Genomic DNA, 26,064 nt, shown 5'->3' with positions numbered 1-26,064 from the left:
AAAACTTATTTTATTGCAATCTTTAGTAAAAACCTAATCTGGTTGTCATGAATATGCAACCGATACTACAGACCACGTAATTTCTCATTCTACTGATTTTCTTTTATACGTAGTTTTAAAATGCTGCTTGAATTATTTGTATTTAAATATAATAACCGGAAGCATGAGAGCATATTTTATGATTTACTCCATTCATTTAAAAAAAAAAAAAAAAATTGTAAACAACAAATTAATGTTAACATATGTTTGTTAGATGTGTGAGAAGATCCTGCAAATGGTTTGAAGGATATTCATGGTGAAAAGTGACGTTTTCTTCTGCTTTATTACACAAATAAACAGAACATATTCATTCGTGCGTTTCATGGATGTAATACTAATTGATAGCCACACAGTAGCGGTAGAGAGCTCAGACGTCAGATTAGGAGACGTCCTCACTCGATGTTGTTGCAAAAATAACCATGACAACCGGAGTCAGGTACTCAGATATTGTGGTTTTGTTGACACAGAGGAGATCAGGAGAGCAGAACTTCAGTGAAAACAAAATCCTTAACTTGATAAATGCCAACTGTGCACTTCAGCGTCACTGAATTGAGTACCCCGAACCCCTCAATACGGTGTAAATACAACTTCGGATTCAAATATAATCCGATGCAGCTGCAGCGCTGTGACGTCTCCGGCCGTGACAGGTTCTTGTAGTCTCTATACGACTATGACCTCATACCATGGAAGAAATGTTCGCTGATGGCATCGAAGGAAAAGCTTCGATTCCCATGCCGTGCGGATCCTTATGGCTTTTGTATCCCCTTGTCTGCGTCTGGTACCTCGGGTGCGTACATGTTCAGTACGTGGAGCAGAATGCATGTATGTTATAGACATTAGAGCAGTTAAAAGCTCCAAATGCTTTTAGAGACATTCAAATGATGCTGAATGAATTGTAATTTTGGCAAATTTCCCAAACGCATGGACACATTAAAATGTCTTTGCTGCAGCAATGTAACCATAGCAACAACCCCCAAAGCTCTTAGTACAGGTTGTCAGAGGAAGTTTAAGATGAAATTTGGGTTTTGTTAAGATGTGTTTTGTTGTCAGCATTGAGAGCAGTGAAAATAAGAGCCTGGCTGCTAACAATATCAATGTTATACCGCATTTGTTTAGTCATTTTATATCATATTGAACTAACTTAAATAATTACAGAAAAAAACCTGGCCCCTCGCAAATGTCACTCTCCTGCCATGGTGAGTGTATCTCAGCACAAACATTTCAGTGTGTTTGACAAATTCTTCTTTAATGTTAACAATGTTTCTTTCTGTTGGGATGTGAAGGCATCCACAGTTCCTCTGGAGGTGGTACTGCTCTCCAAGGTGGGGCCTGGATCTCAGCCCATTGGCAGCTCGGCAGCCGTCGATGTAATAGACTGTTTGCTACTGGACGAGTTATTGATCCCGATCATGGAGCCTCCAGTGGCCTGCATCAATCTGTTTGACTACTTTGTCTCCATCAGATCCAGTTCCCTGCAGGAGGACAAAGCAACAGTAGGTGAATATAGCAGAATGTACACAAGCTGGCTTAAAAATATGTCAAATTATCAAAATATTTCAGAAGGTTTCAGTCCTTTGGAGAAACTGTGTGTTCCATGGACTAAATGTGTTCTGTCAACTTCTCAGGTTCTAATGAAACAGCTATATAGGACGCCTCCAGATCCATTCCAAGGGAGTCTTCATCACGACATAAAGCGAAGAATATTTCATATAGCGTGTTATATTTCATCTGTGGCACACAGCTGGAACAAGGTTTCAACTCGGGACTTAAGAGGTGAGTTGCCTTTCATTTTATTCACTCCCTGATGAACTCTGTGTCCATTTAAACAGTTAAACAGTTTGTGTATTAATATTTATTAATTTTCTTCAGATTGCTGTCACTTTTTGTCTTCTTGTCTCACCAAGAAGTCCAACCATGGACCTGCTGGCTGATAGTCAGATGTGAATCACATCACATTGAAAACTCTTAAAGTTCTGATGAATTTCTTTGTTGTAGTCATATTTATTTTATATTCATTTTGGTACTGGTCGATAAATTTGCAAAGAACCTGAAGCAAATCAGAACTTGTTGGGTCTGTTCTTTAAACTTGGAAAGAGTTGAGCCCCTTACAACGACCCCATCTAAAGCAAAAATCTGAAACTCAAATCCACGTCAAAGTCATATTGACAGAGCTGCAAAGTGTTTGCAAAGTGGAATAAAATCCCCAGGACCACATTGTACTGGGGATTGTCCTGGGAATCATGTACTGGGAATCATTCCCACATTGTACTGGGAATCATGTGGCGCGCTTAAGTTAACCATTACCTGACTTCCTGTTTGGGAGATCAGAGGAACAGATCAGGTCCATCCACCAAAGAGGAAAAACCTCCTCCAGGTCTCTGAGAATAACACCAAACACTCAGTGTGTTTGAGTGAGAGAGACAAAGAGAAAAAGAAGCTGTTTATTTTCTGTTCTACATTGTAACCGCTAGGTGGCAGCACAGGATATGAGACGCTTCATTTGACCCCTTCAACAATTGCTCCATGCAAACACGCTTCATTTTATAAGGACGCTCTCCTCCCCTACATATAGCATGTTACATATATATCTAAACTGAGAAGGGGCGGGGGGTAATTTAAATATGGTAGAAACAGGACAGAGATGTTCGCATGTGAGAAGGCTGGGGGCAGCCAGATGTATCACTCTTATAGAGGGTCCCAGGACCCCTGCAGACCCTCCACAAATCAAACAATGTTTTCTTCTTATTAACACATCCAGTGTTCAGTCAGGGATGTGCTAACACATGAGGAGTCATTTTCATAATAGCACTTTTCCTTGAATTTGGCTTTTATTGAACAGTTTCCTTCAATCATATCTTTCCAGTTTTGTTTTCCCCAGAGAACTCTCTACAGTCAATATTTTAGTTTGGAATTCTTTAATAGAAAGTATAACATATGTAATATGAGGTCATGGTCTTTAAGAACGGAGTGGCTGAGCAGGATTTGAAAGCAGGTCTCCCAAGTGTAAAATGGGCACAGTAGCATTGCACATGGCAGCTGCTATATTAACATGTGCTTTACCATAACCAACTTGCAAACATACATAATATTGCAAGTTGTATGGTAAATGCATTACTTCATTCATTTATATTGTAATCTTTTGTCATTTTCATTTTGTCAACAGCATCCCATTAGAGGAATACATGGAAATGGTCTCATGTTGCTCTCAACATGATCTCATTGTTCTTAACCTCTCACTGACCATGCTGCTGTAATGTGACAATATGCCTAACAAGATCAATCTATCTATATTCTGTCTATCTATATTCTGTTTTTCAAGATTTAAAGATTCGATCCAAATTGGAATGTTGGTTGGAAGTTGGTTTTCTTTGTCTTTGGAAGACAACGGCTCCTTAAAATTTTCAAAGAACGGTTGTTTGGGGAACTTTGTTTGATTTTGACTCTTGGGAAAACAAAAACATTTAAGGAACCTCACTTTTAATCATCCAACAAAACAACAATAAAGGCTTTCTTTTTCACACCAAGCAGTTAATTGTCATATCCCTGTTATTCCACAAGGTAGAGGCCTGCAGAGTAAACTTCTGGGAAAAACTAAGAGATTCTCGGTTATTTTATCTGATAAAATATGCTAACTGGAAATTTCTCAATCACATTCAAGCTCTTCTTGAGCCGGGCTAAACTAAAGTCTCCTAGCTGGACATCAGGTCGGCTGTCTGGGTTTGCTAAGGTAAAGTAAAGTCAAAGCATCCTGACTCTTCCTGTAGCCTGGATTAAACCGTGATGAAAGTGAATAGAAAGCTTTGTTTACTTGTTTGTTTGCCTCATTTCCTCCTTCTGTCCTGGTGGCAATGGTGGAAGTGCAGTTGGCACCAAGTATCCTTACCCTCCTGCTCTCCTTATCACCTTCAGTTCCTGCACCACTGTCTTTGTGGCTGTGCACCTCTTTGCTCTGATGGTCAGTATACCTGCATTTTGCCCAATATAGAGCCAGTTGGGGTGGGGGAGGGGGTCAACCTGTGATTGATCCAGTTCATAAACATTGGTCAAGATTTGTGTTGTAACTTGAGGGCTTCTTTTCAAACCAACGCCTCATCCATCTCAGAGCAGTCCACAGGTGCTTCTCCCTCAGAATTTTGAATATCGTCAGTGTGAGAAATGGGGGGTGAATTCTGAGTGACATCAGTGTGACGCTGAGAGCCATGGCGAGCAGGGTCGGGCAAATCGCCTGGGAATTCAAACTTTCCGGGTGTTGGTTCTTCATTTCCTTCTACATCAGAGATGCTACCATGTCTTGGTGATCCATTCAACCACGAGCCTTCATAAAGCTGATTCGTGTCTTTATAGAAGAACCTCCCAGAACCACACTTCTTCCCATCCTTCCAGTCGCCGTCATACCAGTTTCCATTTTCTTTGACACAAGAAAGTCATTTTTTTAGAATTCACAATCTTCATTTACCAAACTACAATCTATTTTAGACAAATGTACATATAAAGCCAGGAACTCACGGTGTCGAAGGATGCCATGTCCATGCGTCACATCATTGAACCACTCGCCCTCGTAATAGTCTCCATTACTATGCCACATCTGGCCAACGCCACTGCGCTCGCCATGACTCCACTCCCCCTCATAAACATCCGAGTCAGTGTAGAAGTGTCTGCCATGTCCCTAAAGAGAAGCATATATGAGAGAGTGTGAGGGAGCTGTGTATCTGTGTATAATCACTTCTGTGTCCTATCATTCGGTACATTTGGGTGCTAACTGCATCACCTGCATCATGTATCATGACTGTGCTTGCTTTGATTGATCTGCCATATTACATTCATACTTACTTATATTACATATTATTGCTACAGAATGTAAAGACGGTGCGTTTAAATGTGCATGTGTGAAACACTTACATGTTTCTTGCCCTCTTTCCATGAACCATCATACTGCTTTGAGTAGTCGTTTGTTTCTGGGTCGAGCACACTGTAGATGCCACATCCATGAGGCCTCCCACATTTCCACCATCCTTCATACATGGCGCCCCTCTTCTTCCAGGTTTGAGTTCCATACCCTTGATAAAATAAACCAATAAACATATAACATAGGTGATATGTTTGGCAGATAATGATTTTGGCAGCATCATATAAATCAAAATCTTAATATAATTCACAACCATGTATTTCGTTAATTCCGTGTGCTGAAGAATATCTTACCGTGCTTTTTGTTGTTAAGCCACTGGCCTTTGTAATGATCTCCATTCAATGCATAAATTGTGTGCCGCATGCCAGATTTCTCTGTCTGTGAGCGCCATTGCTCAGTCAAAGACTTTGACTTTGCAGCTTTCTGAAAACACTGATTTACTGTCCGGTTATTCATTTTCACCAAAAGAGCCGAGGGTCAATATATACTTTCGGTCATGCTTGTCTTCTTGCTCATCAACTAAATGAATCCTTCTCTCACCATAGCGTCAATAATCGTGCCGCCTGCGTCTATCATGACGTGATGTCGGCGTCTACGTCGACGCCATTTAGTAATAAGTTTTATTTGTTGATATACAATGATGAGCTCATTTTTTCGAACATATACCATGTAAGCATTTTGTAAGTTCATATGAGCACTTATATACACTCATTTTGCTATGCCTATGACCGCAATATAAACACATCATGGTCACTTTACACAACATTACCCTTTTTACAATTTAAGTATTATAGTAATCATTGAAATCTATGACCTCCAAAGTAAAGTAATATATTGCTAAGAACGTATTTGTATTTAGATTAGTTAAAATTCTGGAAGCAGTTATTAGGGTTCCACAGCAACTGCTGCTGGTGAAAAGTTGTATAATCCTTGGCAAGCTACTAACTCCGATATTTCCCCAAAGCAAGGCTATCTTAGTTGTGAAATCCCTCAGCTGATGGGGCGTTTTCTCATGGCATCATAACTTACTCATGACTTACATGTGCTCTTTATCCATTTTCTAAGGACATCACAAAGCGCTGTACTTTACTCAAGCATGTTGATCTTCTGCAAGTTCATAGTTCCATTACAGTAGAATCCACGTCTGTTTGCGGTTTATACTATTGGTAAATTTAATAATCATTTTGACCGTTTGTTCCCCCCTCCCGATTTCTCTCTCTCTCTGCCCCGTCGCACCCCTCTCTCCCCCACCCTCTCTCTCTATTTTGGTGCTTCCTCGCGCTGCCAAGCCGCTGACGTAATGCTCCACTGTTAATGATTAGCATATGGAAAGAGGCAGCCGACTTTTCCCGCATCAAGCAACCAGAATACTACCGGAAGTATATTAGCTTTGCCTTCAAAATAATAGCGTAGGATTAATCCAGGGACCGAATTTATGTACTATGGCAAAGCCAATGCACTCATTTCTATTTTCATTATTAATATATAGTTAATATTAGCAGTTGCAACAGTAGATGAAAAAACAAAAAAGACCTGGATACCCACGGTTTTGCAGGACTGTTTTCGCTTGACCAACTTTAATTTGGATGTTTTAAAGCCCAAATTGTACACAGGTATGCTTTCAAAGCCAGGTATGCAATATCCCATTTTTTTCTTGGGTTTTTCTGTTCTCTCTTGGGCTGCAAACAGTAACTGTTTGCAGCCCTTTAACGTCCTCTGGGCTATATGCATTATTTGATTATGATACACAAATAAACTTGACTGGATAAAATAAGACCCTGGTCAACATTCCTTGTTATACAACTATGCGCACACATTCATTAAAATGCACCCATTAAATACGAACCCGTGGCTGACAGTATGTTGAGTTATGTGTTACTATCTGTGTTATTATGCAATGCTAAATTGAACCCATTTTATGAATGTTGTTTATGAGAGTATTACTTTATTGAAAGGAGTTCCAACTTGGTGAGTGAGCATCTCAGCTTGGAGGCCAGGCAGTGCATTTATGAGTAAGTGAGTGCATCATCAGTGAGTCAATTAAATAAACTTCGTTGAATAGTAAACATCAAGAAACTCATTTGGAAAAGGTTGGGAACCCTGGTTGAAATACTTTGCGAAATAATTAGTTTATTTAGAAAGTTCGTGCAGGAAGTTATAGTCTCTATCTTGTGTAAATTGATAGCGGCGCTATAGAGCAGATGAGACTGAGAGAAAAAGTTAGACAAGATGGCAAATCCCACTGACCGGGAGTGAAGGGGCACCGCTCCCCAAAAACTCAGCCTGTCTCCGTCCTGAGAGAAACACAACGATGCAAACTGCGCCAGCAAGTAAGTACCGCCGAGTTGGCTTTGTCTTCACGTTAAACAACAGATTTAACCATTAACCGTGGAGTTTTCAACCTTTTTTTGGTTTTGGCCTTTTTTCGCTCGAGTGTTAACCCTGGAAAAATAAGTACCTCGCCTAGTTAGATATCACACTCAGTTATTCAGTTCGTAAAATGTCTTTTCTGTCTGTCGGCCAGCAGTTAAAATAACTTGACGAAGAACAGACTGTGACTGAATTAGTATTAGTCGTGTTGCTAACGGTGTAAAGTTGTTAAAGTAGGGGGTAGCTTCAACTGCTCGTCTTTGGAATGTTCTGGAAAAAGTAGACACACACACGCGCGCGCACAGAGAGGTAATTCCGAGGCTTCATTTATTAGTTCGGTAGAAAACGGCACAGATCCTCCCTGTGTTCCGACTCCCTGTGTTCCGACTCCCTGTGTGCTGATGAAGCACCGGGGCTAATGCTCTGCATGGAGCCCGGACCCCCCTCTTCCGCGTCTCTTCGGCACCATTCCCCTGTTCAGAACCAAACATTAAACGGCTAAATACATTCAACTAACGAACCGGAGTGTTATTGTCTGTACGGTTCACTGCCTGGCAAACAGCCCCGTCCGTAAGCCGGCGTCCTTCCTTTGGAAAATTCCGGGATCTAGCGCTAATACTACCGACAGCTGTATTTTTAGGAATGGGTGGATACCAAAAACGAAAATAATTTATTTTAGTCTCGGCGGTGAATGCCACAGCCTGTGCGCACGGCTAACCTGACCTATAAATGCATGTATGAATCTGTGTGCTGAGCTGCCTGGGCTGAAGCAACAGGGACTCTGTCGCATTTCTGCTGCCTCTGTGTTCACTAGTACACTATAAATCTCTGTGTGCGTATGTGAGTGAGAGTGTGGGAGAAAGAGGGGGAGACCTGTATGAAAAGCCAGAGACAGGACACTGTCTGTTTAACATGTTTTCCCCCCTTTTCCCTGACATCACCCTACAGGCTTAAGAGGGATTCCCTAAAGGAAAATGCCAGTGAGGCTGAAGCTGATGTGACACAGTGTGTGCTGGAAGAAAGCTGACTCATCAAATATCAAGCCCTCTGCCAGCGGGAACAGCCGAGAGCAGTTTATATCTCCGAATGCCGAGCTAGAAGATCAACCAGCAACCCCCCAGCAGGCTGAGATTATCAAACGAGAGGAACACGTGCAGGAACGACTACAGAAGGAACAGATCTGAAACATCTTCAAACGACACAGCTGCTGGCACCATAAGGCTGGACAACAACCTGCACCTACCACTGTAGTTAAGAATGACATTGTAGCCAATCCTCGCTGAGTGACAGGCGTCGACAACCAGCTAATAAGACCACCTCCGGCTGACAGCTCCACCCAAACCTTCTGAGGAAGGCCAGCATCTCATTGAAGGAGGACACCGAGTCAGTCAGTCCTTCTCCGCAGACCATGATGTTTCGTGACCAGGTGGGCGTCCTGGCCAGCTGGTTTAAAGGGTGGAATGAGTGCGAGCAGACGGTTGCCCTGCTGTCCCTGCTGAAGAGAGTGAGCCGGACTCAAGCGCGTTTCCTGCAGTTCTGCCTGGAGCACTCTCTGGCTGAGTGCACCGAGCTGCACATCCTGGAGGCAGAGGCCAACAACCCAGGTAGGGCAGTCAACTCTCTCACACTGCTGCACATGATTCATTTACAGGCACTAACAGGTCAGAAACCTTCTTCCAACAGAGCACTTTTTGCTGCCATGTTCCATTTGCGGGGCATTCTGGTGCCTTTATTTGGCAATGAACCTTGGCAAAATACAGTTGTACTTCATAATTAACAACAACAAAACCCTTCAGTTTAGATCTCTGAGATGTAGTTTAATGTTGCTGCTTCTGCTGGAAACTGACAGCAAGGGCTAAGAAGAGAGTGAAACTGTAGTAAAGTCTTTGAACCTTTCAATATCAGAATATTTACATTTGTTGATGCAATAGTTGGTGCAGTATGCAGGCTATGTGCTCAATTTTCAGATCAAAAGCTTATTTCTTTTATTCACTTTAAAGTCCAATGGAAAGATCCATGTGGCGCTGAAATTATTTGTTGATCAATAAGAAATTCATTTCAATAGTAAATTGTCATGTATCTCGTAAACATTGCTACAACATTTGCTAGTTCCAGATCTCTCAATAGGAGAATTGCTGTCATTTCTGTTTCATCACTAGTAATTTCCATATATTTGGGCCTTTGTTGGTCAGTCAAACTGCACAATTTCAAGATGAGACTTGTTGCCTATGAGGGTCATTTGTCAATACTTTGGACAATTTAGCAAGTGCCCCTTAGTCACAATTATTCCCTAACCCTGAAACACACACACACACACACACACACACACACACACACACACACACACACACACACTTGGGCTGGAATTGAGTTTTGAACCCGACCCAAACCCATTACCCAAGAGTGCTGTCAGAATCCAACTCGACCTGACATGGCCTCTAGTGTTTTGAATCCAAATCTGATTCGTATCGGGGGCCGCAGTGGCTCAGTGGGTATTGCTTCCGCTTGGGAACCGGAGGGTCGTCGGTTCGAGCCCCTGCCGAGGTGCCCCTGAGCAAGGCACCGAACCCTCAATTGCTTCCCTCTCTGCGAAGGGTGGTAATGTAATGTAAGTCGCTTTGGATAAAAGCGTCTACCAAATGATCGTAATGTAAAGTAATGTAATGTATCGTGTCCAAGTTTGACCTGACCCGACACACAGCAGAAAGTTTGAATCCAAACCTGACTGTAATCCCAATCCTCTCTGATTGACCCGAATTTAACCAGCAGACAGTGAAAGAAAACTCCACACACGTTTAGCAGCCTCCATCTCATCATTATTGGTAAACAAAGTCAATATTCGGTCAGTGTGTCATTGCAGCATTGAATTGCCTGCTCATTTAGCATAATGCATTTTATCACCATCATATGATATTATTTTTTTCTTGCAACCTTAACACTGAACTAAGCTAATATGTTAGTCTTTTTTCATTGCAAACCATCACAGGAATTACTGCCACATGCCTGCTTTTTCGCATTTCTCATTTATACCTGTATGTTTCGAGGGAACACTCGCATCATTTGCCTTGCACGTGTGGTATGTATGAGTGCTCCACAGTGGCACACACACTCACACAAAGACTCCACATTAGGATTACAAGACATTTCCTGTCCATCAAAGAGTAATAAATAGCCAAATCGTCGATGGGGCAAAAGTGTACAAAGTGAAATGCTGCACTGTGGTCAGCCAGTGAATGATTGTGGAAGGAGGTTGAGGTCATGTTGAGTGTTGGCTCAGCTGGCCCGTCAGTCGCCTGGAGACGTCAGTCAGAGTGCCAGCCTGTAGTGCTGTAGTGCTCGCTGGATTGGTATTGCGCCAAGGCACCCAAAGGGGGGGTCTGCCTGGGTGTTGTTGCATCAGACTGCAGTGTGTCCATGGAAACAAAAACCCAGGCAACCAGTTGCACTCGTGAAAAATAGAGTGAAGTGCTGCTGCTGCTGTTGTGGAGTAGGCATCTCTGTTTACCTGTGGTAACATCTGTATGTAATCACACATCTGGCTTTCACTGCTTGGAGAGGCAGGGGACGTTACAAGGATGACATAATGGCCCTGCCCTGCAGTGACACACACACACACACACACACAGGCGCATATTACACAGAGTTTCCATCGGGTTTTACAATGGGCAGTGGCTACAGTTAATGCTTTTTTTTGTAATTGTTTTATGTACAGCTAGCGACATCAAAGCAGACCTGAGAAAGTTCAAATTTAACCTCTGCACCTGTTGGAGGCACAAGACACACAAGTTACAGTATAACGACAAAGATTTGAATAAGGAGAGGAGTGGGGAGCAACATCATCTTACAAGTGCAAATTGTTTTGTTTTGGTGTTTGTTTGTTTTGGTAGGGCAAAGCTTTTCTGAAATGACGTTGAGTACAGAATGCTAACAAAATGTAGGAACAAGCCAACTTTCTGCCGCCAGTTCCTTCTGCAGTCTATCTTTTTGTGGATTCTCAACCAAAGACACAATACAAGAAGTACAGTGTATAGTCAGATGAATGGATGAGTAATGATTTAATCCGCAGTCTCTTAGTTGACCCTCGATAAACGAGTAGCTTTTATTAGACGCAATCACATCGGCCTCATGTTCGTCAGATATAATAGCATAATAGAGATGTGTTATTTACCCATTGAACAAAATCGTTAAATGTAGCTGCAATGGAGAAATATGTGTTCAGCACAAACATATTTGTTGAAGCATGCACAATTATGCATCATTTGATACTAAACCATAACAAAAGTTTGGATGCACATTATTTTTATAGTTTTGCCTTTTGCACCTCTGCTACCTGTGTCGGTATGCGGTCACCGATTCAGCTCAGTCAGATGGTATCAGCAGGTTTGTCTGCAGACTGACTGTCGGGACAGATACTGCTGAAAACGGGGGGAAGGAGAGGCTGGTGTGATGTCATCCCTCTGCTATGTAGTGTGTGTTTTTATATGGCAGAGTTGCTGATACATTGGACTTGTATTCAGCAGGGAACAGAGCCAGATGGATACTAATATTTCTGTGTAAAACCAAATCTTATAATGTTGTGGACTGATATCTGTTTTCATAAAACCAAAACTTTTTTGGCGAGGATCCTTCAAAAGTGGTTATTAAAGAGTTAATCGTAACTGTTGAACAGAACTTAACTTAAATAAATTTAGCTAACAAATGAAAAGGCAAGTGAGTATCAGCCAATAATATCAGCTCAGTCATATAGGCTAGAATCCTTTGCTATCCATTGCTATTATTCCGCAGACCACAACTTTATAAAATCTGTAAAGCCAAAATTCTAAATTTCTTAACACTGAATGTATTATTAACCTGACTATATTAGATATTAAGTCACACAATAATGGAGACGATTTTCAAATATAATGTTAAGCTGGATCAAAACACCATGAGGTGAACCTTAAGTAAAATTAACCTTAACTGCTTTGATTCGTGAATTGGAACAGTTCAGTTAAGGTAATCACATGTTGCTCAAAGAGTTTAGGAGCCTTTCTTAGACCCTTTGGCTCCCTGTGCTTAATTCTGCAGTTACCAAATTATTACAGATGTGAAAAAGTAATCCAGAGTCTTTGCAGAAAGGGAACGTGTAAGATGGTAAAGGGTTAACATGCAGCTGGAAGTCTTGGGCTGACTCTTTGGAAAGTGTTGTACAAATGAATGGAATCCTCAGTGACCTACTTCTGTGCGCAGCTGAAGAGGCTGCCTTGTGTTTGGACTCAGCGAGTGATGCAGCTTCAGTCGCACTCAATGGATCGACTATCTCTGTGACGGACAGGCCGTGCTGCGTCAGACGGCATTTATTTTTTGTTATTTTGAGGTATTTTCTTTGACTTAAAGGGTAATTTGATTTGACTAGTGTTATTTGTTCTTTTTGTTCTTCAAGTCGGTTTTGCCATGTAGGGACACCAGGCTACTGTGTTGGCAGTTAAGCATAACACTGTACACTTTTTAGCTCCAATGTAAAGTATACAAGAGAAGCTGTGTCAAGTAATCTCACATTGCTGACTATTGCTGTATTTGAATGGTGAAAAAGCCACCGAGTAAGAGTTTTATTCCTGGTTTTCTTTTTTTTCCTGCTGAGTTTCACTTGTGGTTATTCGGGAATGTAACTTCCTGTTTGAGTCCCTCCTTAAAGAGAACAAACTTCTTTTAGCCAGTCCCAACAGGGACAATATAGGATCAAGTTGAAAGGACCAAAGAATGAACAGATCACGCACACGCACACGCACACACACACACGGAATGGCTTAGTGTAGGGGGTGGGTTTAGGGCAAGACAGTGGGCACACTGTTCTGAATGACTAACTTAATTTTTGGATTGCTGTACAGCAAACCCGGCCTGCACAGCTGCTGGAAGGACAATGGCTGCATGAACGCATATGAAGCGAGTCATAGCCATGAGCTGAAGTTGAGTGACATATGCCCTGACATGAGTGGCAGGATCCAAAGTCACTGCGCTTCATTAAGAATTAATCCATTTCCAAGTGGTCATCCTGTCCTGGCTTTGATCTTGTCTGTGTATAAGCTGCTAAAATTGTCTCTAAAATAATGTAAAAAAGCAGGACAACCGAGAAAAAAGATGTCATGCCTAGTAATGGTGGGGTTAAAATATGATTGATGTAAAAAATGAAATCAAAAGTGAGATTTCAAGAGGTATTGCTGAGGTGGGTTAATTCATTAGCAAAGTGCTACTAAGATTCAAATTAATCACAGATTGCACTTGCACACGTGAAAAACACTTGAAACACACTTTATATATGATAAGTTCTGTAAAATATGGCTTTGTAGCAAACTAATGCTTCCAATGTGCTCAATACAGAGTTTTTAGACTTTATATAATATTGAAGAACTCTTGCACATTCAACTTCAAACTATTAAGTTGGAGATGCCTCTTGATTAATAGACATGGCCCATGTCCAGGTTTAGAAAATGGATGGATGGATATGGATGGAGTTAGTATGTATGATTTACTTGACTCAAGATCAGCAGCTTGGTGAACATGTGCTGATGTAAATGCCCTTAATAACTTTCAACTTTGCAGTGAGCAGTATAGACTGAAACAGATGCGTTATTGTCTGCACAAAGAAATGTATGTATGTGTAGGTTGAGAATGACGGCAGTGGGTGAATTTCTGAAGGATGAAGATTTGTTCTTTTGTGGTATCACGAAAAGACAGGAAGCGACAGAATTTAAAGGCTTGACAGGATTGTACAGAGATGAGGATGTAATTTTGGTGATTGTTCATAAGAACAATGGCAGCAGCTTAGATTCTGTTATTATAGTTGGTTGGAGAGAAACAGAGAAGATGAACTACATCCGTCTTTGTAAGATGACTGACGTGGAGGGAAAGAGTGTGTTGTATAACAGCTAGTATTGCTCAGTGAATTCCTCTTGCAATCTCTGCATAAACTTGGTCTGATGAAAAGCTGGGCTGGAAATCGGCATTCCTGACTCAGGCGGTAAACGGTTCCTGTGTTGGGGATATTGTCTAGGAATGTGGGCACGTTGGAGCGTACTTGAGGCAGGACTGAGGCTTTTCCAACACTGGGGGAAAAAGACACAATGGAAAAGGAAAACTGATTCCACCTTTAGGTCTCTGGAGTCCAGTTTGGTATGGGAGAGGAGCAGGAGGAGCAGAAGAGACGGGTGGGGCAAAGAGAGGAAAAGATGAAGACTAAGAGAATACTCAACGCAATTTACAGTCATGTCCTTGTAACTCCTGCCCTAGTTTGCAGTTTACAGTATAATCTATCGAGTGTTTTGAATACATTGTCTGTTTATGCCTTCATTAAATGATGATTATTATATGATCCCTTGTCTACATTGTCTCTAATAATGTTACATTGTCATCTGACCTGTGTATTGACGGTGAACAGTGTTTAATGATCTTAAATGTAGTCACTGAATTGACATAAGGATCACACATGATGGCTTTGTGTGTTCTGTAATGTATCAGCTCACTCTGTGAAGGAGAAAAACAAATCCTGCAAATACTTGACTACCAACAAAGAAAGAAAATTGAGAGGGAGACTTGCCATCAGTAAAAGTGGAAGTTATGTGATATGCGCTTCGTCAACATGTTCGTCAACATCCTTTGTGACTTTCTAAAACTCCCTGCTTGTCTCATCCTGCCCAGAGAGAGGAGGGAGAGCTTCTCTCTTGTTTGGGCGTCAAAATACTTCATTGCACCCACGCATGAGCGAACAGTTTATTTCTGGACATTGACGGCGTGTTCTGTGAACTCGTACTGAACCTCAGGAATGGGGACGGACACCCTGCCAAAGCAACAGAGGGGAAAACTAACTAAAGCTCGTCTCTTCCTCTCAGTCTATCAGCCAAGGTGTCTTTTTCGTTTTATCTTCCAGGTGTGTGTGTGTATGTGTGTGTGTGCGCAAACGAGGATGGACAGGAAGAACTCCTGTTTGCCAAAAAGTGCTCCACACTGATGTAAGCTACTTGAAGCCTCAGGCATGATTTTATCAGCCAGAGTGGCAGGCTAGGTGTCACAGATAGCAAGGATTGTACAATCTTGCGCTTCATAAATCCTTGAGGTTTAGTTTCTCTCCGAGTCATGTGTGCGTCTTTTTAACTTTGATCCCAGCTTTGCTTTCTCCTGCTTGTTGGATTACTGCACCATGTGTGTAGCCAAGTATGTTTGCATTGGAGCTGAAGCGACTCTTTAAAAAACTCTAGTAATATGAGTTATAGTAGTGTCCGATTTAAGTCTTGAAGCTTTGCGGCTCGCAGCAGGTGACAGTACTGATGCAATAGTTGTTGTGGCCATGCGTTTAGAAAGACGCAGGGACAGGAAAAGAAGAAAAAGACAAGAAGGGCTTATCAAAAGTTTGGGAGCTTTGCTCTTACACTGTAAACAAAAATGAAGGGAGATAGGGCGATGATGAGTAACAGGTGAGGAAGATGCCAGAGTGTCTAATCGATGAGCAGTCAGTTTTGTCCTGACCAGACTAGACATTCAGGCGTATAATGATTCCCCATATAGCCCCTATCCCAGCCCAACCTCCCCACCGTACTTTCATCAGCTGGTCATTTGTGTCATTGTATAAGGAGAGCCCTCCAATCCCATCTGCATCAAAAGCAATATTAGAGTATCAACTTTAGGAAAGAAAAAGGATGAATATGGTTGCCACAATACCACGATTGAAACTTTGATACCAGTATCCAATACCAATATGACACTATGGAAACGGCTAACAAATAATCAGATCTTAATTTGTCATATTTTCCTAAACTGTAGCTTAAAAATCTTAGAAATCTAATTCTAAGCAGGTACGGTGGTTGTTTACCAGCCAAAACCTTCACTGGGACACTGTTGCAGGTTGTGTACCCTTCTCTCTGTCCAAATAAGAATGGACCACGGTGCAGACTCAACAGGTCCCCGCAAATCACACTCGCTCACTTTGTATTGGTTGACACAATATGGCCACTCATATGGCAATATTGCCACGCAGAATGAGTGGGTGAGAAAGCTGGGTGGAAACCATTAGCGTTGCAGCTATAGAAGAAGAGGAAGAAGAACACCCTTTATTATTTACCCTTGAGAAATTCCGCTTCAAATACATGCTATGCTACATACAGTTTTTCACACAATGCAAATCACGCACGCACGCACGCACGCACGCACGCACGCACGCACGCACGCACGCACGCACGCACGCACGCACGCACGCACGCACACCACAGGGGGCAGCAGCCAGCGCCCGTGGAACAGGTTGGGGTACAGTGCCTTGCCCTTGTCTTGCTCCAAGTGCACCTTGGCCATGCCCTGTTGACTCTTCAGCTGCCAGGCCAGGTTTTTTGAACTACCCTCCGCTTCCCAAGCCGAGTCCCCTATGGACTGAGCTACTGCCGCCTAATGAACCTGCCTTCAAAAAAACAATATAACTCAACTGGAAGTAACCTGAAGGTTGTATATCCTAGAAATGTAAATGTGGTGTAAATGGTGTCTTGGTTGTAATTGAAAAGGGTTATGACCAAGCACAAACAGAACTTTAAAACTCTTTGACTAATAATGAAAATGAATGGAAGACCACAATTCTTGATAACCCAGGCCGCTGAAGGGAAAAGATAAAGACACAGAGGCATGCACCAAATACCCACCATGCACAATTATTGGGAATATCCGAATTGGTATGTTATTTTGAATAACACATTTCTGCCATGCTGGATGGAAATTGAAGTTTCTGTTCTAAACAGACTTGATCTTGGCTTGTTGCACTGGATGTGATCTCTTGACTCTGAGCCAATAAGAACTGTTTCTCTTTTACCAGGACGGTTCAACAGCCAAACCTTTATCATTGATGCTTACGTTAAACCCTTGTGTTGAGTTCATGTCACGTTGAGTTGAGCATGGAGACTCCCAGTCCCACTCCCAGTGGGAGGCAGTAGCTCAGTGGGTAGAGCTTCCGCTTGGGAACCGGAGGGTCGCCGGTTCGAGCCCCTGCCGAGGTGCCCCTGAGCAAGGCACCGAACCCTCAATTGCTCCCCCCTCTGCGAAGGGTGGTAATGTAATGTAAGTCGCTTTGGATAAAAGCGTCTGCCAAATGCTCGTAATGTAATGTAATGTCTTCCAGCTCATATGAAACCAAGAAGTAAAAAATCAAAAGTAGTTAGACACCCACCCCACACCCAAAAACAATTAGCATTTGCCTTGACACTAAAATATTTTGTCTACTAAATGTATAGGAAAAAGATCACTTTTTTTTTGGCAGGCTCTTTGTACAATGTACCGCTACTCCTGAACTTTCAAAATGTCAAGAGCTGACAGGGTTTTGACATTTAGGTGAAAAACATGGGCTGATATTCAGTCTTTCATGACTGAGTGTGGTGAATGTCGAGTAGAGCTCTTGTGCCCTCAGGGCTGTTTTGCTGTGGTGTTTTTCTGAATGAGGCTCTGTGTGTTTGTGCTGCGTCTGCTCACATGGTGTCACAGCCGGATGCTGCTGTCACATCCCTCAGGCTGAGGACGGCTGATGACACTGGGTAAACTCATTGTTTCTCTCTTTCTTCCTCACGCACACACACACACGGTCACTCTGCCACTCTGCATGACACTCAAATGTACATTGCAAGCTACTGTATATGTACACTTAATGTACTGCAGGAATGCAGTCCTCGCAACTCACTCACTCACTCACTCACTCACTCACTCACTCACTCACACACACTAGGCTGTGGATAGTAGACATACTGGTGCAGTCAAACCAGTTAGTTCACTGTTGGTGCTGCGTATTCATCCACAGAGCTGTACATCTGCTCAAATTGTTACAGATCTGGAAGGTTATTGGAGCTATGCTTTGCTTGGCATTCAGCATGTGTCGATTTTGATTGTCTCAAAAAAAACAACTATTCAAAATTTCCTCTAGCGTTTATTTTTATCAGAGTGGAAAAGCTTCTGAAACAGCATTTCAACCACCATGGAACACTGAGGCTCTGCACCAAAACCCAGACAAAATTTTTTTTTCGGGGTTAGGGCTATTTAAAGCAGGGTGACCTACCACAACTATTTTACTGCTATGAATAAATGAATGAAATGAAAACATCTAGTCATGCTGCAGGTCTCTTTGTTGTAGTGGTTTGGTAGGAACATTGATTATATTGGGGTAGAAAAAATATTAATATCTGATAAAAGATATTGAATTAAAGCCTGGTGTCTCACTGTGATTGTTTATTTTATGTTTGCAGTGAAGGCCGGAACAGCGTGGTGCAGAATATTGTGATTGTGTGTGTGATGGTGCTTATCCAGCACAAGTCTATATTCAAGCTGTGCAGGCCTTTTCAAATATAACCTGTAGTTTCTCCATTTCTTTTCACTCTTTGAAGACATTTTTTATTGTCGGTCAGGGTTTATTCAGCTATAAGAAGATGCATCTCTATGAATCTGAGAAAAATACCCGAAACTATTTCGCAAACCACACCACTGATGCAATGTGTGTGTGCGTGTGTGTGTGTGTGTGTGTGTGTATATATGTGTTCTCCTTCCTCTAGCAGGTACTGAAATAACTTCCAGAAAGGAAAATAATTATCATTCTTCAGAAGGACGGAAGGGGGGCTTTGAGGAGAGTGAAAGAAAGAGAGAGAGCAAACGTCTGATTGGCCCCTGGCTGCCATTTCCTTAAATAGAGTTGTGGGCTTCTCTGGACCAGCCCTGGCAGAGCAGAGGCTCACATTCCCTGCATTGCTGTCACTGCCACATTCGGAGCCTCTCCAACATTGGAGTGCTACGTTCACTTCCACAGGTAGCCTGCAATTCTTCTGAGTTCCTGTAAACCAAGACCCCCCCCATCTCTACTCATTCCAGATCTCCAACCAGTCGTTACTACTACAGCAGGGGAGAAGAGGGGATGTTGATGAAAGGCTAAAGAGGAAGTGGGGAGGAGGAGGTGGGCTGTGGAATTGTTCTCCATTCATACAGCAGCCGTGTCCTTCTTCCAGGAAACCTCCCACCAATCCTGGGAAAAGAAAAGACTTAAAAACTCATCGAGCCTTTTCACTCAACCAAAACAAATAAATGATAGATAATGTCAGTGTGTTCTTCTTGGTATGACACAGTAATAAAAACAAGCTGAGTAATTACAAGATAATAGGTGTGTACTACAGCACTAAAGGCAAGGAAAAACAAGAAGATGAAGTTGTAGCATATGCATCACCTGCATCTGTCAACCTTTTACAACTAGAGGAGATAGCCTTTAATAGAGTCTTAAGCAGCACATCTAAAATGAGTGGGTCCATCTGGATTTCTTGACTTGGCAGCACTGATGTGGAATGACATCACACGCTGTGAAAAGCCAATAAAACAGGATGCAGACATGTGAGGTAGCTGTGATGATGCGTTTCCGTTTCCTGTGGAATGGAGACACAGATCATCAGATCTGTTTAAGTAATCGTCCTAGGCAGGTGCTTCCCACTTTGAAGCACATACACCCACACTCTTTCTTTTCTTGGCTACCATTTTAAATGTTACACAGAATAAATAAATAAGCACAGCACCCAAGGGAACTCTTTGTCTGTCTGTCTCTGTCTATACACTAACTCTGGCTTTTACACTCACTGTTAATACCAGTTGACAGCAATACTATTTGATGGTCGATAATTTGCCCAGATGTTCCAGCTCTGATGATGCAGTGCTGCTGTGTTCCTCTTCCCGTTTTATTATTGGCCAAAGGAATCTCTGTCTCTCTGTCTGTACCCTAACACTTGGTTGAGATCTGGTGACTGAAGGCTATTACAAACAATATACACTGTGTCCGTGTTTCCTCTCTCATACCTCATGTCCACCAACATGGAGCTGGTGCTCAGCTGGAGCTACAGTATGTCAGTGCTCAACTGCACCCTTCTAAGACCCTGCACGTGTTTGAACTAGCCCGGGAGCTCAACGAATGTTGTCATAATTTATCCCGGTTCCATTTTTGCTTTTTCTGTTTTGCTTCATCAGTTCTGTTATTCTTCAGTCATACTGGTTCCTTCCAGCACACCTCTGGTTTCATCAAATACCATCACTTTTTGTTTCCGATTTGCCCTGGATGTCTTCACAACACGGTATTGCCCGTAGTGCATTAATATCTTCCACTGAGTTCAGTTAGTTTTCATTTTGAAATTGTTCAGGTAAACTACAACTGGCATCTACTTTGTTGGGTCTTTAAATAAAACCCATTACAAAACAGGACAGTTACTCCTTTTCAGTAGAGCACTGGCGTTTGTGCCATGGAAATGCTCGGAATTTCTCCTAATGCAGTGCCAAAGCCAACACTTACCCCTGTGGAGAAGTGGTCCCTGACCTCTCATGCGGGATGGAGGCATTGTGCAGTCCCATCAGGGGCGTGGTGACCACGCTCATCACCATAGAAAATTTACAGCATGGAAAGGGGATCAGTCAGAATAGTTATGTATTGATTTGTTGTAGCGCTGCACCTAACGATTATTTTTTTTAATGATTAATCGACAGAAATCTTTTTCAATTAGTCGATCAATCTACAGATTATTTATTTATTATGCAATACAACAATTATTTCCCCCACAATACATATCAAACTTATCTCATTAATATTTCAATATTTTCCTCAATCATCTTCACTTGAAAACAAACAAATGTATCAAAGATTATACACTGCATTATTCCACAACAAATAATTGACTGATAATCTCCGTTTTACAATCCAATGTATTGCTTATTCAAGTAAAAGTTATCTAGCGCAATCTACATTCAACAATACTTTGAGTAAGAACATAATACAGCATTCAGCTTACTCATACATGACTGTTAAAGTCAACAGAAAATATAGAACGGCTGAATAACTATGCACAATGTAATGTTACGTTAGCAGCGGTGCAGAAATGACTTTAGACAGTTACAAATTCAATTTCAACTGACAACAAACAAACACGTTCTGCGTATTGATGCTTGGTGGGCGGGGACACAAAGTAAACAGGATTTACAGTATGTTGCTGTCGCCTTGACAACGTGCTCCGCAATGCTTTCGCTTTAGGTGTTTGTGTGGAGCAGTTGTACTGTTGCGAAAAGTCATTTCTAAATGCAGAGCTTTATATTATCTGTCTAAAATACTCCCACACTTCAGATGATCGTGTGCAACTGTTTTTTTGCACAGCTTGTTTTCTTGTTGTTTTTACCGCAGCAGCTCTTACGTCATTGTGATGCGCCAAAATCAACAACTGATATGATCGATTACATAAATAAGTCGATTTGCATGCATTTATACAAATGATGTATTTACGTAATCTACTATGTTGACGCGTCACCCCAGCCCTAATTTGTTTTGACCTTTCCCTCATCGGGTACACGTTACCCTTCATACCAAGGCTCACTGAAGCTGCTCTGGTGGCACATGGGCACATGTCACTCAGTCATAAAGTATGACTGGTCATTCCTTTGCCCTCACCTTAAACTTTGATCTGTTTCTGTTTTGAGAAATGCACGCAGAAAGGTGGATATTTATTTAAAACTGGCTGCTTTTTGTGTCACATTTAAACATTCAAATATAACCTCTTCATATGTAGTGAATTAACCAATCATCCTCACTGAAACAATGATACTGAACAGAGAATTGATATCGGTGCTGATATCAACTTGAAGGCTGTGCAGTACACTACAACAAAAGTGTTCATCGCAGTACCTGTACCAGTAACCTTTGTAAATGTAAAAAATTATGCAGAATGAGGGACCGAAGTAAATTTCAGCAACTTGTAGCCTCTTCACAAACCTCACGGCTTAACCTGAGGAACAAGAAAATTAACATTTCTGTCCTTTCTCCTCCTGTCCTTCACCCTCGGCTGTGTGTCAGTGGGTCAGGCTGCTGCAATCGCTCTCACTCATTCAGCAATTTCTCGCTCTTAACTACCTTCAGTTGACACCACTAAACTTTTCTCTCTCTTTTCTCTCTGTCTGTCTGTCTGTCTGTCTGTCTCTCTCTCTCTCTCTTTGGTGTGAGGGGGCTAGGCCTATACTGGGGCCTGTAGAAGCCTGTTTGCACGTCTTGTCAAGGCATGGACTCTCTCTCTCTCTCTTTTCCTTGCCTTTCTGTCTCTTACACTCTTTCTGTTTCCAATCTCACTCTTTTTTTTCTTGTTTTCTCCCTCTAGGCTGCAGGCTGGGCTATGCAGCATGTAGCATTAGGTCATTCTCTGTATATTTTCTTATGTTGCCACACCTCTTTCACTGTATCTGCTTCTTTCTTACTGTCTCACTCTCACTCTTTGCACATTCTTTCTTACCTAATGTTTTCTGAAGTCTTTTTTTTCTCTTTCAGTTTACTTTTGGTTTCCTTGTGTATTCAATCATTAATTTCCTTTTTTTCACACTTTCATTCTTGCGCCTATCTTCCCCCCTATCTGTTGCTCTTTTATCATTTTGCTGTGTCTCTTTCCTTTTGTTTCTCTTCTGTAGTGCAAATGTTGCTCAGCCAGTGTGTGTGTGTGTGTATGTGAGGAGACGATGTGTTTGGGTGTGGCTCCATATCAGATTGACCCAGCAGCAGTGATTTTACTATTTTGAATGACCATTGTCCCATCACATGAATACGTCCTCTGATTTAGCTGCCCGTTAGCTGCTCTCCTTTTCTCCTCCTGTTTTTTCGCTTTTTGCATAATGTTAAACTTCATGTATGATAAGAGATCAGGTGTGAGGGTGCACATAATGAAATTATCTTTCTTACTTTTGGGGAGGAGGGCGTGGTGCCGGTCTGAAGTAGCATGGGGTTTGCCCCCCCCAGCAGTTATTAAACTGAAAACGAAATCGGTTTTACATCATTTTGACCATCAGCATTACCACATTTGTAAAATAAGACTTTGGTTAAACCCATTCTATGTTGCATTCCAGTGCTGCAGAATTGTTTTTAGTTTAAGTAAATAATAATTTACATGTTTTTTTCTTTTCTTGTTTGGCAAAAATGCTCAGTGTTGTGCCTAAGCTGTATAATTGTAGGGAAGTCCCTGCTTGAGCAAAGTGCGCCCTTTCAACTTTAACCAAATGAAAAAGCTGTGCAGGTGTCTGAGATTTAAGTAGAAGAGGCAAGAAAACAGCTGTGAAGCTTATAAGCAGTGTGTAGCCACAACACAGCACAAATGTACAATGATGTGGGCCATAATGTGATTACAGCACATGACTATTGACATGGCTACCAGCGTTAGTATACCGTCACGGACCCTTTGCTTGTCATTGTTACGTTGCATTTGAAGCCAACATAACATGTGTAGCTAACTGCTTTGGGATGTAGCTAACGGCCCTGATGACGTCAGCTGGTTGTTCTTTTGCGTCAGCACATTGCTCCATAAACAGAGCAAAGTACAGAGGTGAGCGTCGCCAAAGTGCTTACTGCAGTGCTATTTCGCTACTGGTCATATGTAAGCAGCCTTAGTACAGAGCAGGGACAGGATCCATCAGGAATCACTGCATTCTTCAGCGGAAGGCTCTGTGGTATGCCAGCACATTCCCCACTGCTGAGCTGGAGACTCCACAAGGAAAGCAGGAGCCTTTCCTTTTTCCTCCTCCCACTACTCACTCCACCCTTCCACTCTTCTTCTCTTCCTAACTTTGTTCTCCTCAAGTCACCCCAACTCTCCTTGCTGCTTCTGAAACATTATTTCTAGTTGTGTGTTTTCACAACTCGTTTCATGTACAGACTGGGCCTTTTCTCAGATGTAAAATCTAAAGTGTGTGTGTGTGTGTGTGTGTGTGTGTGTGTGTGTGTGTGTGTGTGTGTGTGTGTGTGTGTGTGTGTGTGTGTGTGTGAGAAAGCTGTGTCTGCATGTTTCTGTGGGGAAAAGCCAGAGTCCATCTCCTATAGCCTTTTCCTCCCTATAAGCCTTTTGCTTGGCGTCTCCTACTTAGCTCACTTTAGCCTCCTTGGCAGCTTGTTCTGTTTGTTGTTGGTCAGCTCACTGTCTGTCTGTCTCAGTCTGTCACTGTGTAGGACATTCTGTTTAATCAACCATGGTGTTGAGCCAGACCATGTTTGTTTTGCTAACAGGAGAAGCACAGAATAGAGACACACACACACATACACTCTCTCTCACACACACACACACACACACACACAGCTTGGATCCTCAGTTTGGATATGTAGAAAGCTATGTGTAATAGGCTTTCCTCGGGCTGCTGTCACAGCAACGCTCTTCTGTGTTCTGGATCATTGTCATGTACATACACACAGGTAAAGGCTGTTGTTACCTGGTTACACACATGGTTACCAAGACCTAATTTTCTACATTTAGGAAACCAGATTACAGCAGAGAACTGTAATCTGGCAACTGAAGTGCTTGTAAACCTAAATTTAAATGCATTTTTGTACTTTTGATGGTGTTTGGAAATGCAGAAATCCTCATCAGAATGCACACACTGCAGTTGTGGCGGAGCGACAAAGCCAAGTGGTAAGGCAACATTGTGGCTGTTGTAATTTTTTACCCATCAGTAGTTTTTCTCACACACACTCTGGAAATGTGTCATCGTCAGTGTGATTGGAAGTTAATGTGTTCCTTTGCAAAGCACTAAATAGCCTTATCAGTTGTGCTGGCTGCCTTGTTTTGGCTTTGTGTGCGCTGTTGACCATCTATATTTAGTACAAGAGGAATCACATGTCTACCAAACAGTCCCCTCAAGTGCGTGCGTGTGTGTGCCTGCCTGCTAGGGGGTCATGTTTGTGTGCGTGTAACAAATTAATTAAAACAACCATGTCATACCCACATTGTCACATGTGTCTTGTGATGTGAAGATGAGGCATTGTGATTCGACATGGGAACAAAGTTGAAACCAGGGACATAGTTGGGACAAATGTCCCAGCCATGTCAGAGAGTGGATAGAAACTAAACTTCATGTTGATGGATTGTCTCTTTTTCTTCTACTTCTCAAACTTTTCTTCTTCTCAAAATTTTTAATACATGTTTGGTGAAGAATTCAACTCTTGCTTTTCCAATCCAATAAAGCCATTTTTTGTTTAATCTGTGGCAAAGCTACATTATTTACTTATTTCAGAAACTACAGAAATTGGGGAAAATGGGGATAATTCATTAATTGCGCAAATGTTTCCACATAAAATTAGTGAATCATGTTACTCAATGCTTATGTAGAAATATGTCTTTGAAATGTTATCAAGCACCTCTTGTTTTTCCATATGAGGGATGGGCTGGTTGTGTTGACTCAGTTTCATTACGCAGCGTGGTTTTACAGAGATATGGGGGTCACATTCTCAGGTTGTAGCTCCACATACACACCACGTGTGGATGATGGCCAGATAAGCTCAGCCTCATCTTCAATGTCAGCAGCAGAAGTCAAACAGTTTGTTGCGATTTCCCCTCTGATAATGCAGATGTGCGTAGGTCGACATTATAGATGACAGCGTGATCAAACATCTAAGGAAGCAATGGGTCACACCGTAGGGCTGGTTTGGAGTCCCCTTGGCCTATTGTTTCTCTTAGCAGCCGACCTGTGACCTAGGATCAGTGTGAACCCTCTTGAAGCGGAGATAGATAATGCTTGTCTGTTCGCAGAGAGGGGAACTGCTCCACAGCCGACCCCTCGACCTTAGAGGTGCAGGTCAATGAGCTGAAGCAGCTTCCTGCCTCTTAGGTGTTAAATTCTCAGGCGCTCCCTTCTGATTTGGTCAGGAAAGTGCCTATTCATGGAGCACAGGCTAACACACTAACATACTGACACACATGGGATGTTTAAACCTGAACCCTTTT

At 42.1% G+C, this 26,064-nt stretch overlaps 2 protein-coding genes and 1 long non-coding RNA gene across 7 annotated transcripts in view; 2 read left to right on the top strand and 1 right to left on the bottom strand.

Moving 5' to 3' along the window:
• The first annotated feature begins 1,172 nt into the window (after positions 1-1,172).
• LOC142995976 (uncharacterized) lies at positions 1,173-2,379 on the top strand. 2 transcript variants are annotated; one of them, XR_012961708.1, is made up of 3 exons: positions 1,173-1,235; positions 1,323-1,532; positions 1,665-2,379. It is a non-coding gene; the product is annotated as an uncharacterized LOC142995976 (long non-coding RNA). The 2 variants fall into 2 exon arrangements; XR_012961707.1 differs by having other exon boundaries at positions 1,323-1,536.
• A 608-nt stretch (positions 2,380-2,987) lies between these two features.
• Positions 2,988-6,278, bottom strand: LOC142995975 (MORN repeat-containing protein 3-like). Its single transcript, XM_076146840.1, has 4 exons — positions 5,239-6,278; positions 4,939-5,096; positions 4,546-4,705; positions 2,988-4,447 (listed from the first exon to the last, which is right to left on the bottom strand). The coding sequence occupies exons 1-4, from the start codon at positions 5,399-5,401 to the stop codon at positions 4,116-4,118; spliced, it is 813 nt and encodes a 270-aa protein (XP_076002955.1). The 5' UTR covers positions 5,402-6,278; the 3' UTR covers positions 2,988-4,115.
• An 859-nt stretch (positions 6,279-7,137) lies between these two features.
• The window catches only part of samd4a (sterile alpha motif domain containing 4A), a 42,939-nt gene continuing 24,012 nt past the window's right edge, over positions 7,138-26,064 (top strand). For all 4 annotated transcript variants that reach the window (XM_076146906.1, XM_076146905.1, XM_076146904.1 and 1 more), the window contains exons 1-2: positions 7,138-7,275; positions 8,264-8,919. In XM_076146906.1, the coding sequence (XP_076003021.1) occupies positions 8,724-8,919 (196 nt within the window). In that variant the 5' untranslated portion in view covers positions 7,138-7,275; positions 8,264-8,723. The remainder of the gene's footprint in view (positions 7,276-8,263; positions 8,920-26,064) is intronic.

Source organism: Genypterus blacodes, unplaced genomic scaffold (genome assembly GCF_046128005.1).
Source record: "Genypterus blacodes isolate CSIRO-AG114 ecotype Tasmania unplaced genomic scaffold, CSIRO-AGI_Gbla_v1 ptg000036l_1, whole genome shotgun sequence".
NCBI lineage: Eukaryota > Metazoa > Chordata > Actinopteri > Ophidiiformes > Ophidiidae > Genypterus > Genypterus blacodes.
This window is presented reverse-complemented; position numbering and strand designations above follow the sequence as displayed.

Bases quoted from the DNA above. Each gene is read 5' to 3' on its own strand.
- LOC142995975 (XM_076146840.1), bottom strand. From the start codon at position 5,401: ATGAATAACCGGACAGTAAATCAGTGTTTTCAGAAAGCTGCAAAGTCA. The intron at 5,097-5,238 runs GTAAGATATTCT...TATTTTATCAAG, and splicing joins GCTTAACAACAAAAAGCACG to GGTATGGAACTCAAACCTGG. The intron at 4,706-4,938 runs GTAAGTGTTTCA...GCTTCTCTTTAG, and splicing joins GGAAAGAGGGCAAGAAACAT to GGACATGGCAGACACTTCTA.